The sequence below is a fragment of the Ursus arctos genome, unplaced genomic scaffold, assembly GCF_023065955.2.
Source record: "Ursus arctos isolate Adak ecotype North America unplaced genomic scaffold, UrsArc2.0 scaffold_3, whole genome shotgun sequence".
Taxonomy (NCBI): domain Eukaryota; kingdom Metazoa; phylum Chordata; class Mammalia; order Carnivora; family Ursidae; genus Ursus; species Ursus arctos.
Genome location: NW_026622985.1, coordinates 48,248,946 through 48,266,204, shown reverse-complemented (window position 1 = coordinate 48,266,204; position 17,259 = coordinate 48,248,946). Strand labels below are relative to the sequence as shown.

At 36.4% G+C, this 17,259-nt stretch overlaps 1 protein-coding gene across 1 annotated transcript in view; it reads right to left on the bottom strand.

Annotated features, from left to right (window-relative positions):
- The window catches only part of HDAC9 (histone deacetylase 9), a 906,012-nt gene that overhangs the window by 39,154 nt on the left and 849,599 nt on the right, over nt 1-17,259 (bottom strand). Inside the window, exon 24 of the mRNA XM_044386989.3 lies at nt 12,605-12,689. Coding sequence (XP_044242924.1) covers nt 12,605-12,689 — 85 coding nt within the window. The remainder of the gene's footprint in view (nt 1-12,604; nt 12,690-17,259) is intronic.

The window sequence follows — 17,259 nt, the reverse complement described above, 5'->3', positions numbered from 1 at the left end:
TATAACTGTCAGGAGTGTATCCTCCTTATTTATTATGAATATATTTGAATACAAGTATCTTTGTTTTCCTCCATTCCCTTCTCCTTTATTATGTAACATAAGATGCATCGACTTTATATCATAGTATTTAAGTATTGTTAAATTTTTTAAAAAGATTTTTTATATATTTATTTGACAGAGATAAGCAGGGGGAGTGGGAGAGGAAGAAGCAGGCTCATAGTGGAGGAGCCTGATGTGGGGCTCGATCCCATAACGCCGGGATCACGCCCTGAGCTGAAGGCAGACGCTTAACCGCTGTGCCACCCAGGCACCCCTAAGTATTGTTAATTTAATCATAGTATTTAAGATATGGGATATTGAGAAAAGCAAATATCACTTGAAACTGTAGCTACTCTCCTGGTGAAGTGCTTAGTGTGTTTTCAGTTGTAGTCAGGAAAGTTGTATCATGTTAGGCAGAACTATCACTCTGCTATGGTCTATAAATGGAGATTAAGTATGGTTTAAGGAGATGTGTATGGTGCCAAGTTGACAAGAGGTGGACTTGTGATGGTTAATTTTTATTGTCAATTTGACTGGGCCACAGCATACCCAGTAAAACATTTGGTTTAACTATTTGGTTAAACATTATTTGGCTAAACATTATTCTGAGTATGTCTGTGAGGGTGTTTCTGGATGAGACTAACACTAAAATCAGTAGTCTGAGTAAAGCAAATTGCCCTCCCCAGTGTGGGTAAGCTCATTCAGTAAGCTGAAGGCCGGAATAAGGGAGAATTCTCTCTCTCTGACTGACAGTCTTCAAGCTGGGACATCAATCTTCTTTTGTCTTTGGCCTTAGAGTAGAAGTTAAACTACTGGTTTTCCTAGTTCTCAGGTCTTTGTACTTGGACTGGAACTATGCCATTTACTTTTCTGGGTCTCCAGCTTGCCAGATGAAGGTTTTGGAATTCCCAGCCTCAATTACAACTGCATGAACTACTGCCTTATAATATGTATTTATTTATATTTATATTTATTATAGTTATTGTTAGTTGTATAGATTATGTCTCTCTGGAGAATCCAGACTAATACAGGTAGGGAAAAACCCAGGTGAACTTGGAACATTTTGCGATGCCAGAAACTAAGAAAGTGCTCACAAGAAGATAGAACCATGTCAAAAGGACATAGGAGCCAGCCTGAAAGAGCTCCAAATGACCAGAGCTAAAATAACTTGAGCAACAAAAATAATAATGGGAAGAAGAAGGACAGTTCCTCATTACAGATAATTCCCAAATAATAACTTCTAAAGAGTAAGGAAAATAGAAAATCAGCACTGGAATACCAGAGTAATAATTTTTGCAGGTAAGATCCACCAATGGCTGCTAAAATGAGTGACAAATTTGGAGAAGAAACAGGATATTTGCATAATTGCAAACTATCTTTCCAACATATTTATTAATTCCAAAGGGAAACATGGTAACATCACACTAGACAGCTCCTTAATCAAGTGAGCAAGGTTAACCTCACTAATAATGGGACATACTGACATTATGTACCACGGATCTGAAGCACTAAGCAACTGCTTCACTGCTGTGGTAATCTTGTCCAAAATGCATATGTTCACTTTACTCATGAGGAAACATCAGAGAATACCAAGCTGTAAGATGTTCACCAAACTAACTGACCAGTACTCCTCAAAGTGTCAAGGTCATAAAAGGTATGGAAAGACTGAGGAACTGACAGATGTGAGAAGACTGAGACACAACAACTAAAGGTAATGGGTAGTAGACTGAATCCTAGAATAGAATAAGGAAATTAGTGAAAACACTGGTGGATTCTAAAGAGAGTCTACAGTTTAGTTAATAGAATTGTATTACTGTTAATTTCTTAGTTTCTGTAATTGTGCTATGGTTATGCAAGATGTCAACATACAGGGAAGTTGGGTAAAGGTCATATGAGAACTCTGTATTATACCTGCAACTTTTCTCTAAATCTAAAATCATTTCAAAATAAAAAGTTTAATAAAATCACCTTTCTAAATCTGGCAGCAGAAAGGCCACTGGTGACCATAGTGAAATTGCAACCAGATTAGAAAGGTTCTGACAGGGACTGGAGCTAAGAAAACGGGGATGACTAGATAGAAAGAATTTTCAAGACTTTGTTCCTAAAGGGTTGAAGAGAAATGGGTGGTAAGCTGAAGGAGTGAGGTAGATGGAGTTTCCTTTTGTTTTTTTTAAGATGAGGGGTATTTTAGGATGATTAAATGTTGATGGCAATGAACTGTTCCAGGATAGTAGTTTGGTAGCTACAGTTTAAGGTTTGTTGCTGTGATGAAGGGGGGAGGTAAAGGTAAGATGGATAGAGGCTTGAGGAGACAGAAGTTTGAAGAGCAGTCTGTGAGGTAAAGCAAGATGACTTGAGAAACATAGCAGGATTATAATGGGTCCATTTGAGCTTGGTGATCATAAATTTACAGGAGGCCAAACTGCTATGATTCAGGACAATCACGAGCAGACCTGTTTATTTAGGTCCAGTGTTGGAGAAAGTTCTCTGTAGAATATATACAGGGTTGAAATTCTATTAGATTGGTAAAGTACAAAGGTAAGATTTTTAAGGAAGATTCAAAGGTAGAAGGGCAAATGAATTTAAGTGTTATTGTTTTCAAGATGGACGTAGAGGTGAAGAAAAGAAAGGAAGATGAATTAAAAGAAATGATAAATGAAATGAAATGAAACGAAGAGTATCAGGTGTGTGGGTTGGCAATTCTATGGCATATAGGTCTAATGTATCCCTCTCTGGAAGAGATATGCCTGCCAGTACTGGCTTGGGATTTTTTTTTTTTTTTTCCAGGTCTGCTAAGACAGTAACAGATGGTCATCTGCTCTCCAGGTTCCTATTATTTCCTTTTTCATTCTTTATTCCTATATGTCTGAAAAACAGAACAAAAACCCTCTTTTTTATTATCTTAGTGGAGTTCCATGGAGGAGTGGAAGTACATGAGTATTTTTAATCCATTATCATTACTTGAAAATAGTGCCCTTCCTCCATTTTAACCCCACAAATAAGGTGTATTATTCTCTTGTTTCTCTTTTCTGTTGACTTTTCCTAGTAGCTTGTGCCCTTGTGTACTTGATTTTATCCAGTTATTTAAATATGTATATATTTATTTATTTGAATTCATATTTTATTGAACTTGACCTCTGCATATACTGGGGTCTAAATTAGGGATATTTTTCCTCCAGAAAGAAATTGCATTTGCTTCCTTCAGAAATAGGAGCGGACCAAGATAAAACCTATTTGATACCCATCAAATTCATATCCCCAACTTTGATGCAGACCTTAGGCTTTCTCATGCACTGATATTGTCATTTGACCTAGGGATACTCTCCCTGTTTGTGTTACTTTATTAAATTTCAACTTATTCCTTTTTTTCTTCCTATTCCCTTATATTCCCGCAAGGCTAGTAATGTATTAAAATAGTCTGTTTTAATGTAGGCAGAATCTATTATATTTTAGGAGAGGTCTAGTCTAGTGTCTATCCTGGGATACCTGGGAGTAGGAAATGTGGTGAAACTCTGTTCTTATCTGTGAAAAGAGGAACAGGAAGGTCATATGCTTTAATAGAAAGAAAGTGGGCTTTGATAGCACAGTCATATCAGAATTCAAATCTTGGTTTTACTGCTTACGTGTGGAAAGACCTTCAATAAGAGACCTAAACTTGTTAAGCCTCAATTCATTAATGAACAAGATGAGGAAACTAATTATGCTAATTATGCACTGCAGAGTTGTGTGAGGACTAGACATAATATATATAAATACCTAGCAAATGATCTTCTCCTGAACTTGACCTTCTAAACACACCTTATGTCAGTGAATGGAATCAAATGTATATATGAAGCTCATCTGGGTGCTAACAGTTGACTATATAATCACAATCATTCCTATTCTTAAAGAGTATTCAGTCTCAGAAACATGCATAGTTTTATTTATTCTCATGGTTTGATTAGTTTTGCCTTAGTAGAACATGAGTGAAAGAAAAATCATAATTACAGATACAGTTGGAATAAAAAAAAATTCCAGACAAATCTCTAAGCAAAGAGCAGACTTTCCTTTTGGTTTTGGTACATTCTAGTATTAGTGCTCCACCAAACAATAATCAGAATCTCAACATTTCAAGAGAATGGTTAATCAGAAGTTCAATATCAACTTTCAAAGACCTACATGTACAAGTTTGACCTGGCTCTGATGCAAGCAAAGGTTGGTGGGGTTAATAGTGGGAAAATGTTTAATGCTGCTTTTCTTCAACGAAGGTCTGCCTGGCCCAGGGCTGCAACGCCAAGGCCTCTGTCTCAGCCAAAAAATCTATGACAAATAGCAGCTTACACCTGACAACAGGGTTTTAAACTCAACAGGGCAGGGATTTGAAATTCTGCCAATCCTTGAATTTTTCTGTGATTAGATGTATTTTGCAAGTTTATAAGGGGCTCCAAAGTAGATTCATAACTCCATGGATCCTCATAATTTGGCACTACCCTTCTAGAGCTGACTGACTAAACCCCAATTAACCAGAACTTCCAAAACTCCAAATCTTCAGTTAAATAGTTTTTTTCCCTAAACATGTCATATTTTGAAGAAATGAAAAAAGTATACATAAAAATTGCAAAAAGAATGAATTTATTTGTGAGATAGAATAACATAATGGTTAAGACTATGGACTCTGGAGCTAGACTGCTTGATTTATGATGTTGCCTTTATCCACTTATTAACTGTCTAACTTTGGGGAAGTTAATTAACCTATATGTGCCTCAGTTTACCTCGCTGTAAACTGGAAATGAAAATAGTACTACTTCATAGGGTTGTTAAGAAGATTAAATGAGGGGCGCCTGGGTGGCACAGTTGTTAAGCATCTGCCTTCGGCTCAGGTCATGATCCCAGGGTTATGGGATTGAGCCTGCATCAGGCTCCCTGCTCAGCAGGAAGCCTGCTTCTTCCTCTCCCACTCCCCCTGCTTGTGTTCCCTCTCTCGCTGTCTCTCTCTGTCCAATAAATAAAATCTTAAAAAAAAAGAAGAAGATTAAATGAGTTAATTTATATTAATAAGAGCACTTAGAACAATACCTGGCACACTGAAAACACTCAGTAATTGTTACTTTTTTATTTGCTAGCAGCTTACAGGATTTGCATTGTGTAAATAATTTAATCTAATATCCCTCAATAACTTTAATGTCCCTCAGTAAAAAACTGATATTTAGGATGATGCTGCTTTCTCCCCTAACTTCAAGCATTTTAATTAACAAAAGTTCTTCTTCTTCTTTACGTAAACTCTAAGCCCAACTTGGGGTTCAAGCTCACTGCACAATCAAGAGTCATATACTCTACCAACTGAGCCAGCGGGCACCCCAAATTTCTTCTTACGTCTAACATTTTTCATTTTCCTTTTCAAACTATTTTTTCCTGTACTGTTCCCTATCACAGGAAGTGACACCACCATCTACTCAGCTGTCCAAGTCTGAAATCTAGAAATCCATTAATCTTCTCCATGCCAATTAATTACCATGCCAAGTCAGTTCTATTTCTGGATTAAACTGCTCACGTCTGACAATAAGCCATGCTAAATCTCCTGTCCTTACTGCAGGCATAATAATCTTCTGAAATGCAGATTTGACCATGTTCCTTCTCTGACTAAAATGAATCCCCAAATCCTTATGAATTAAAAGTTCCTTTCCAACATTGTGGGTTATCTCTTATTCTTCTCCCCTGGATCTCAACAGGATGAAGATGGAGGAGAGAGGGAAAGAGAAAGAGATAAGAAAAAAAAGATAGAAAGTCAAAATAAAATAAGAAGGAACAAAAAGAGAGAAGACTTGGGTGTGGAGTCAAGCAGCAAGTAAAGCTTGTAAGATGATTCATGCAGCACATGTTGCAATCTGAGAAACAACTCTTTAATCGGTGTGCATAGCCCCATGAGGTCAAGATATTGGACAGTTTCCTTACAAGAAGAGATGTATACAAATTCCTTTCAGTTTAGAAACAATCTGGATTTTCTCCTGATTTGTCTGATGTAAATGCCCCTTCTCCTTCTTAAGGGGGTAGGATAAAGGGGATTAGGCTGATGGGAGGAAATGGCTGAGAATGGCATTATCACTTAAAAAAAAGACAATGGTTGACTCTTTAGAACAAGTCTTACTCTAATAGCTTTGTTTCATTAATTACTATCTAGATCTCTTAATCTCAAGAGAACTGAATAGTACTCCTCTGATTATCTACTTAGTGGGTACATCAACAGTGTCTGTATTTTACTTTACTAACCAGTTATCTCCATTGGAACTAGAGTAGAAATGAAATCAATAAAATTAGCTTGCTTTTGTTTGCTTGTAACATCATTTACTTCTTCTTTTTTTTAAAGATTTTATTTGTGAGAGAGAGAAAGAGAGAGAGAGAGAGAGCACATGCACAAACGGGGAGTGGCAGGCAGAGGGAGAAGCAGGCTCCCCACTGAGAAAGGAGCCTGATATGCCCAGATTCCAGGATCCTGGGATCATGACCTGAGCTGAAGGCAGACGCTTAATTAAGTTTGAGCCACTCAGGCATCCCATATTACTTCTTATATCATTGTGGTGCTTGAACCAGTGGATAACTGACTACCTAAGTCAATTACCTGGTCACATGGTATATTCTCCAGCAATGAGAAAATCCTATCCCTTTTCATACCAGCCTCAAAAGCTGGGTAAATTCAGAGGACTACAAATTCATTTCTCATTGACCTAAATAACTCAGTGTGTGTGTGTGTGTGTGTGTGTGTGTGTGTGTGTGTGTGTGTGTTTTAAGAAATAGAGATTTAGCTACAAGTTTTATATGCTGGAAACATGGATTTGTTTGACAAGAACATACATGACCGGGGCGCCTGGGTAGCGCAGTCGTTAAAGCGTCTGCCTTCGGCTCAGGGCGTGATCCTGGTGATCCGGGATCGAGTCCCACATCAGGCTCTTCCGCTATGAGCCTGCTTCTTCCTCTCCCACTCCCCCTGCTGTGTTCCCTCTCTCGCTGGCTGTCTCTCTGTCACATAAATAAATAAAATCTTTAAAAAAAAAAAAAAAACATACATGACCAATACTGTCCCTTCCTCATTCTGGCCTATGTAACCATTTTGCTGTGATTGGCATAATAAGAAATTCTAAGAAGACCTCAATCCACCAAACAAAGGAAGAATCCCTAGAGTGGGGAAAAGATGAGAGTGGGGGCGGAGAGGGAAAATACCAACTATTTTTTTTGTTTGTTTATGATTCTGCTTCTTATTTCCCATTTTGTTGCCACAGTAGATCTAATTTAGTAAAGTAGGATGGTGATATGCCATACCATTCCTCTTGAAATTTCTCAGAAAAGTTAAGTGGCTTACTCATCATGGTTTGTGAGTGGCAGAGAGGATTATATTGAAGTTCCTGTCATTTTTAAATCCTCTACACTAGTGTTTTTCAACTTATCAGCTGCAAACCACTGGAGGGCTGCAGCAAAAATTTTAAAGAATCCTCAAATCCTTGTGTACATATATATTTTTCTTGATCCACAAATCAAAAGATACTATGATTATCACTATCATTCAGGAGGTCTAGAAAACTGGTTGACACTTAAAAGGAGTACTCTTCTTACTAAATTTTTAAATAAATAAAAGGAAACCATGGCTCTATACTTGAGGTTTTCATATTTTGGGGTTTCACAGATCAATATCAATATCATTCATTATATGTTTCAGAGCTTAAAATTATAGTCTTTCAAACTACATGAATTTAGTTTTATGGAAAATTCACTTCATGGTTCCTCCCTTCAAAATAAGTGAAAACATTATCGTGGGCCACCACTGGTGTGAAAAAACGCATTTGGGAACCTTGCTTCTCACCTTGCAATGCAAAAGAAGGGAAGAAGAGCGCAATGGAATCTCTAAGTTATTAGGATGGGTTTTCGGAAAGGAAACATACATATGAGGATCACGTATCCTTCTCTGGGATAACTCTTACCTGGCATCACTTATTGGTGATTACAGTCATCAGCCAACAATTAGTTTCAGCTCTGAGAACTGTCACCTCAAAGATTAGTGACAGAAATGGTAGGTCACAAGTAATTCATATTCTTTCTAATTTAGAAATGATTCATCATTATGGGTTATGGAAGACAGAAGAAAAGAGCTCACATATATTTTGCCCATTCTTCTTAATCTCTTGTCTGCATGGGTTAGACAAGGAGTATAATTACCTTAGTTAGTTAAAAAAAATCAACATGGGCTAAGAAAAATTAAATGTGGCAACTATTGACAGATTAGCTGATTCATTCATTCAATAAACATTTGCACAATGTCTACTATGTGTCAGACACTGTGCAAAGGATTCAGCAATTAAAAACAAAGAACATCGGCAAAAACAATCCCTGCTATGAAAACACACAGGAAATGTACCTAATCTAGAATAACAATGAAGGGATACATGGCTTCCCAAAAGAGATAACATCTGAGCTAAGTCTAGAAAACTTAATAGGGATGAGGCAAAACACTTGTTAGTAGAGTGAACAGCATGTGCAAACATGAAGCTTCTTGACCATCTCTTCTGTCATCTCAAAAATGGCTGATCCTTGTATACATCCACCATCCTGAGATGAAACCAGAACCTGACCTGTGAGGGGTCTTTATTACCTGTCAGGAGGAATGGTTGCCCTGCCGTGTTGCCTTGTAAGATCTTTTCTTCTCGGTTAAATGAGTAACATAAACAAGGACAGGACAACAGGGATGGTCCTGCTGCCAAATATGCTCATACATGTGGCCAGGCAAAGGGCCAATGCTAATCACAGCCTCCAGCACCTGCATACCCTCAGCTGGGGGGCTCAGTTCTCAAAGAGAAATTCACATAAGGCCTGTCAGCACCTCACTGTCTGCCTCAGGACAAGGCTATCTAGGAAGGAACCTGCCTGAATGTTTCCCACATGCTACAAATCCTGCTTCTCAACATTTACATAGTTTTCTGATACTGTAGTTCCAAACTGTAGCACAAAAGAATCCTTCACAACCTGTACTAGGAGGTAGGCTGAAATTCAAACACCTCCTAGAGTTAAAAGGAGGCACCTGTGTGATGCTCAGAGACATATGTGAAGAGGAGGTTCTTCAGTTAAACAAAGGCTACCTTAAAGGCAACCTGTACAGTTGCAAATGTCCCCCATGTATAGAAGAGTCCCCATGCCCGGTTCAATGCTCTGTGGTCACCTTCCTGAATTCTGGTAATTTTTTAACATGGAAGCATTCACACATTTTCATTTTGCACTGGGATCCAAATTGTGTGGTGAGTCCTGGCTACTTTCCCCACCAAAGAGGGAAATGGGGAACCCAGTAAAGGGCCTGGAGTCCTATAAGAGCACTTGAAATGAAAGACTGGGTTATAAAACAGAGAAAAGTAATAGTAAGAGTACAATTTTATAGTTTGTAAGGAAATCTAGCATTGTTTGCTAGGCCAGAAGCCCATAATTTTAATTTCTCCAGCCATTATAAAGTTTGTTACTTGGAAACACACTGACTTTAATTTATTGGCCAAAGTCTGAAACAACCTCCTCTGTACTGATTTCTACTCTATGTCCCAAATGACAAGAGATCACTCTCATACTGTATTTTTCTTTCCCTTTACCTCGACTCACCCTTCAGTTCCTTCTCAACCACAACCTTAGTTCTTTCACCCTGTGGTGATGTTAGTATCAGTCTTTCTTGGCAAGTATCTTTTCACATCACTAGCACCTTGAATTGTATCAGGACTGGCTGCATAATTTGTAGGGTCCAGCACAAAATAAATGTGGGCCTCTTGTTCAAAACTTATAAGAATTTAAAGGCAGCAACAGTAAGAGCATTAAACCATGCACAGGGCCCTTCTACGTGTGGGACCTATGTGACTGCACAGGCTAAATGCCCATGAAGCCAGCTCTGAATCTCACTGGCCAAAACTGGGCCATGTATCCATTCCTCAACCAATCACTGTTGAGTAGGTTGACTAGTTTAGCCTTAGACTAATAACAGCTCCCCGGGAGTTGTGCATAAGTTCATCTTTCCCTGAATTGCATGGTATCTGGTGACAAGGATTCATGAGTAAAACCAGGCTTCTTCTGAGTAGAAGTGAGGAAGGCATTGTTGCTGAGTAGTCAACAACAGTACTTACTACAGTATAAGTCCATGACTAAGAAAGAGGAGGTCTTCTTCAGAAGCTCCCTTTGATGCAAGCTCTGATTCCCTAGGGCCTTGAAGATCAAATCCTACCTGCTTAAATCTGCCTACTCTTGATTCCCAGGCTCCCATGCACTTCAAACCTCTCCCCTGCTACCAACCCTTTCTATAGGTACCTCCAGGGGTGAAAAGATGTGATTCCTGTCCTCCTGACGATTATCCTCTAAATAAGGAACCAAGGACTAACAGACTATAAAATACACAAAAAACCTCAAATAATAGAAAAAAATTTAAAGAAAAATGCTACTAATTAAAATCCACATGTTATTGCTGAGAATTTGTGGAAGTATTGGATTTACAAGTGCTGGGTGCAATTCTCACTAGGAGTTCAGAAGGAAATGTAATTTTAAATGGGGTAAGTGATCAGTGTTGGGTACTATGAAATGCATTTTGGAACAGAAGACTAATATTCACAATCCATAGTGGCAGAATTCTCATACAGCAAGCTGTGACAGAATTTTTTTTTTTTTTTTTTTTTTTAAAGAGTCAAACAGGTTTGTTTGGCTAGAGCAGACTGCAAAACTCACTTGAAAAAGTGATTTTTTGGTAAAAGGAAAAAAGTCATGCAGTAGAAAGTCATTACTAGAAAATTAGATCTAATACAAAAGGCAACAGTACAGATTCTGAAGATACACACAAACTATGATTTTTCACACCTATGTGAAAATTGAGACCTTTGCTTCTGTTGTTCTCTTCCAAACATTCACTCTTCATCTGGCCAAAACCCTGTTCAGTCCTTCAGACCAGGCTCAGGCCCTATCACTGCCAAGAAACCTTCCTTGAGCCTTCCTCACTCTACCATCTCTCAACCCAGCTGAAAGGGACTTAAGAAAGAGAATGCTCCTTCTCCACGAGCTCAGTGCTGCTCATGGCCCTGTATTGGAAGATCTAGTTAAGTGTCTCTCACTCACTGGATTGTAACTCTTTGATGACAAAACTTTACCTTATTCTTCTTCATAACTTTTGTGCCTTGATAACTGATCGAATTATTTTCCATCAATATATCATAAGTATTCAAGAATGCTTACTGAAAGTGATATGGTCAGAATATACATAAAAATAATAACTTTTAATAATCTGTGTATAATGGCAAAAGAATGCTCAGAAAAAAATAACAATATGTATAAAAACTAGATATTTTTATACTATTGATGATCTGAAGGAGGTATTAGATTGGATGCAGATAAATATGAGAAGGCTGTCAAAGATCACTTCAAGATTCCTTTCCTTGAGATCTGGAATAACATATAATAGAGCCTCTTAATTTACTCTCAGTGGAAATGAGACAGTTGTAATGACAGGATTTTGTACCCAAGCTTATGAAATCTTCTCCAGCCTCCCCTTCTTCATCTGTCAGTTCCTTTATCTTAGTCTTTTTTCAGAGGTTTTGGTCCCTAGAATTTGAATGTTTACATTTCCATTCTCTGAAAATCTTTGAAATATGGACTTTATTCCAGTTATGATATATAGTTAATAAATATTTATGGGGTACTTATGACCAGGCATGAATGAAATTAAGTGGAGATTGCGTTGAGCTCCTGTATGGCATAATTCGTAGTCACAGCACCAGATGAATGAAACATACGGAACTCCAAATACACCCATATCTACAAATTCCTTCTGAGCAAGCAAAGGCAAGGACTCAGAAAGCTAGAAGGTGGCTTCTTCAGTGGTGTTTAAAACATGCTTCTATAGGATGATAGCAAAGCTAAAGGTTTTCCTGATCCTTTTCACACATAATTTTGCCATTTGGTTTTCTCCTTCATGCTAACATTTATGTTAATTCCTGCTTGACTGCAATGTGTGTGTGTGTGTGAGTGTGTGTGTGTGTGTGAATGTGTTACCATCTAAAAAAGAGTAACTCTTCAAAAAGTAGTAACAATATGAAGGCACTTGATAGTAAAGTTTCTGACTACCCTGCTTTGTTTAGTTGTATTTTCTAATAGTGAGGCTTTCTCATTAACTTTTTCCTCTCTTGACAAACTTAGAACCAGTAAATGATTACTGAATTACAACATCATTAGGAGAGAACTTACCCTTAGTTAAGATTAGACAATACAATCAAAATTTCTAGATTAATTTCATTGTTTTGGAGGACGCTGAGTGGTAGTAATGAAAAAAATCCAAGTACTTAGAAAATACGAGAAAAACAAGATTCTAAATCTAGAGCCTCTGAGTTATCAGTGTAAGGTTAGATCGCTACATTAATAGCAAGGCAGTAACACATTTAGGTATGAATATATAAAATGTGCAAATTATAATTCTAAATATGTTTCTCATACTTGGAAAACTCAAATATGTTTTTCATGTGCTTTCATTTTCAATATAACTTTAATTAGTTGTACCTGATTAGAAATTAAAAAAAAAACTTTAAAGACATACTTTGAATTTCAATGATCTTCTGTAAAGAAACAACAGCATTCATATTCGGGGTTTGGTGGAGAATATCTTCGGCAAGCGGCTCCAGCTGCAAGAAGAGTAGATAATAATGAGCAGAATATTATGACTTTATAGTAAGTCTGACAGAAGCAAAGCGAATTGAAACAACCCCCAATTCCAAAAAAAGCTTGCTCAAAGAACTAGTAAATATTTTCATTTTGCTGATATCAGTTCTAAAAGTGTAGCCAGTTTTATTTTCTGTTTTGCAGCCATGTAATTGAATTCCAAGGGGCTTTTCTATTGGTCACAAAACTAATCTATGAAGTCCCTGAAGCAGGTGCATGTCTGTGTATTATTCATTAAAAATCTGAGTTATTTGTATAATTTTTGTAGGTTCTTCACAGACCAAATTCCATCATGTCTGTATATGCAGCTGGGCCCTGCACACAAAACCTCAGGGAAGTTGTAGTAGACAGAAAGTGGGCAGTCTATTATCGATACTTTTGCAGTGTTTTTGCATCCAACCACTTTACACTCCTGGACACTTCACAATAGAAAGCCATGAGACACAGCTGCTCTTATCCAACTGCTATTAAATAAATGGTAGAGAAAATGTTCAAATAAATCCAAAGCTAAATAACTGTGCATTTTTAAGGGGAAATAGCTGTGCATTTTCATTTAACTTCTACTGTTCTTATAACTATGCAGATGTCCATTGGAAACATGGAACAAATTCCTGTCTTGCAAATATATCATGATCTTCTGGAATTACACTGATTTTTCATGGACAAGCTTAGCAAACATTGCTTTGTGAGAAATGAAGAGGAACTTTAAATAATTTACGGAGTGTTTTGGCAGAACTACATCTAATGCTGCATCCTGGGAATACCTTGATGATGTAGCTTGGTGCATAGCACCAGAAACTGCATAACCAGAACACTTGCAAACAAAATAGCTGTCTAGCTATTGTGACCCAGAAATTAAGTAATAGTAACAAAGGTATTAATAAAAAAGGAGTTTTCTTAGAAAATTTAAAGTTAATAGTCTCAAATTCAAACTGATGGTCAAACTATAATATGGCATGAAAAGGAACCGATGTCACTAGACATTGAACTGAAACATAAACTCATCTATGTCTCTTCATCTGAAGAAAAAACCCTTAAAAACTCAGGAATTCCAAGTTTCCACAGCATATGTGAGTGAATCTTCCCCCCAGGGTCTCTCTGAATTGATTATTCTATACTTCAATCATGGAATCTAAAACAATAACACCTTTCTTCCAGATGCCATAGGATAACCGACTAGCTTAGGGATATTTATACATGGGTAAATTCACTAAATACAACTTTCAAGAGTGTTTTTCTTAGCTGCCAAAGAAAAACCTTTAAAACATCAAAAGGTTATTTGCAATACAGTTTAGTGAGAGAGAAAAAAGTGTCAGTGAAAAGGTTCTGTAATCTCCAATTCTTAGAATTTTTAAAAAATAATTTTAAAAAAATCTGGTATTTCAGATAGTATCTTCAAGAATATATTATCCTAGTAACACACTCTTAACTCAGAGAAACTAATGAATCATAGGCAGAAGGTTACTTGGAAAACTTACTCCAGAATTAGATAGAGTCGAGCTACCTTGCTCATAAATACTCTTTCCTTTCACTCTGTCTCAGAGATTAGAGAAAAATTTTAATAGAAATCAGGCAGATTTTACTAATAAAACATTTTGAAACATCACTTAATGTTCAAATATCTAAGAACAAAAGAACAAGGTGATTTCAGCATATAGCTCTTCAAAATCCTTTCCTGAGACGTTAGAGTAAAAACGCTGACAAACTGAAAGGTGCTGGCTACTGGAAAGAAAACTACAGCAAGATCATTAATGTAAAAACCTCACTTCTGAAACTCTCTTGCATTAAGATTTGTGGGCTATTTTAAGACCTGGCTTATGCAGAACGTAAATGTGATTCAGAGTGTTGAGAGTAAAAATACAAACAACCCTAAATCTACAATTTGGAATCGTCAGTTGGATATGATAAAGTTGTGTCTACTTATAAAAGCAACCCAGAGAATTAAAGCAATTACACTGATAATTTAAACCTCCCAAACCATTTCCCTGCATGTTTTAGATGAATGCCATTTAGAAGATTTAAACTTTAATAAATTGCCCCAATTTGCTTCATTTTGAGGGTATACACACAGACAGAGATGAATTCACAAAGTTCTCAATGTAGGTTCTTTATTTTTTCTTTGGTAGCTCTGCAGAGAAGGTAATAGGTAATACTCTGAATTGGCAAGAAGGCAAATGCTATTTAGAGTCTGTTTTCATAAAATTAAAACGTTGTATAGAGGGACCACAGAATTGAGTTGTCTTTTCTAGAGTGTTTGTTGATTTAATCATTCATAATTAAAAGCACTAAAAATATCTGATTAGAGCAGCTATTTAATAAATATGTGTTGCTCATTATTAGTAATCTAATAACTACATGTAATGAAATAATATTAAGTGAATAGTCATTTTTCCTAATTTGGGGCAAAAACTAAGAATAAAAAAAAGCTGTTACATATTTAGTTTGGCTAAGATGCAGCAAAATCATTGGCTATTGAGGCTAATTAATGTTAGAGTTATTAAAAGATAAATAAGGATGTATTTTATGTAAATCAGAGTACTTTTGTATATAAAACTATAGGAAGATAAAGCAGATGCAGATGTAGGAAATTGCACACACCCATCATGCTACCTTTGTTGAGCAATTCCATCAAGTAATAATATTTATCATGGAGTAATAAGATAAACTAGATAATTTTAACAGAACCTTTGACACATGAAGTTCTCACCCAGGTTTATTAGATCTAAAGCTTAAATGCAACCATTACTTACAGAACTTTATAGAAATTTTCTGACTCAGCGACAGGGACATTTATTTTTCTACATTTTTTACACAAAGTGGCAATACCATATTGATGTAATTCATATGTTTGCTAAGTTTCACATACCATGTGACTTCTAAGTATACAGCTATTTTAAAACACCATAAAAATTGTGGCCATTATCATGTTGTAAATAAATAATTTTCATATTCTTTAGAATCAGATCATTTAAATAATCAAAAGTCATTTAAGTTGGCTAAGATGCATTTATAGACATAAGCAAGGGTATCCTTGGAGAAGCTCTTGAGTAAGAGTTTTAAAACTCACTCTGTACTCGTGAGACATGAAAATCAACTTTATTATTTTCATGATCCAGAACAGAACAGAACAGAACAAGCTAAATAGAGATTTTGCAAATAGGTACATGAGGATAGATGTATACGTTAATCAAGCTAAGGATCTACTAACTACTCTTGTTAGCTTTTTTGTTTCCCAAATATGCCAAATATTTTCACACTTTTTAAAAGACTTTATTTATTCTGTTTCTTCTAAATTCGATCTTCTCTATCATTCTTGAATTGATGAAACCTTACTAAATTATCCAAACACCAAAACAAAAATGGCCTGCTCTACGAAATCTTTTCTAAAATTCTCTTATAGAGCAAATTGCTTCCACCTCTGTGCTTCCTGTCCACACAAATATTCTTGTTTATTCTACACATTACTGTAGTAAGCCATGTCTGTCATTTTCTACTTTGTTGTGAGCCATTTAAAGGCAAAGATAGAGCCTGGGATATGGTGGGTATTTTAAAAATGTTGAATGAATGAAGGAAAGATTAATTGAAAGAAAACATGAAGGGGCTGCCTTTATCCTGCCCTCGAGAGCTAAGAGACCTAAATGGAATAGGTTCTTCTCTTGGTTGCCTGCTATAGTCAGGGCATGGTTTAGGGTGAAAGACTAGGAAGAACAACAGTGATAATTCATTTTTAAATTAATATAATTGATTTTAATTGATTTTTGAACTTTAATTTTTAAATTGAGCAACAATTTCTTTAAACTTACTTATTAATTCCAGTAATGTATATATGAATAATTTTGTATAGATTTTCTACAAACACAATTATATCATCTGTAAAAAATAATAGATTTGTTTATTCCTCTCCAATCTTTTTTATTTTTTATTCTTTTCCTACCCTATTGCACAGTCTAGGACCACTGTGCAATGTTAAAATGAAGCAGTAAAAGTGAGTCTTTGCCTTGCTTTTGATTTCAAAGAAAAATTCCCATATTTCACCCTTAAATCTGATGCATACTGTAAAATGTTTGTAGCTATCCTTTATGAAGTTAATAAAGTTTCTTTTTATCGCCAGTTTGCCAAAAGTAGTTATCATAATTGGGTGTTTATTAATCAACTGATTTTTAAGCATCTATTGAAATGGTATATTTCTTCATCATTCTCTCAATGTGGCAAATTATAATTACTTACTTTGGAATTTTTAAAAAAGATTTTATTTACTCATTTGAGAGAGAGAGAAAGAGAGTGCACAAGCGAGAGGGGAGAGGAAGAGGGAGAAGCTGACTCCCTGTTGAGAAGGGAGCCGGACTAGGGCTGGATCCTAGGACCCAGAGATCATGACCAGAGCAAAAGGAAGTGCTTAATCATCGGAGCCATCCAGGTGCCCTTATTTTGGAATAATAATGTGTTCCTGGCTTAAATACAACTTTGTTACAGGTTTTTAAGATACTGACGAATGGCTAGTATTTTGCTTAGTGTTTTAGCTGCTATGCTTAT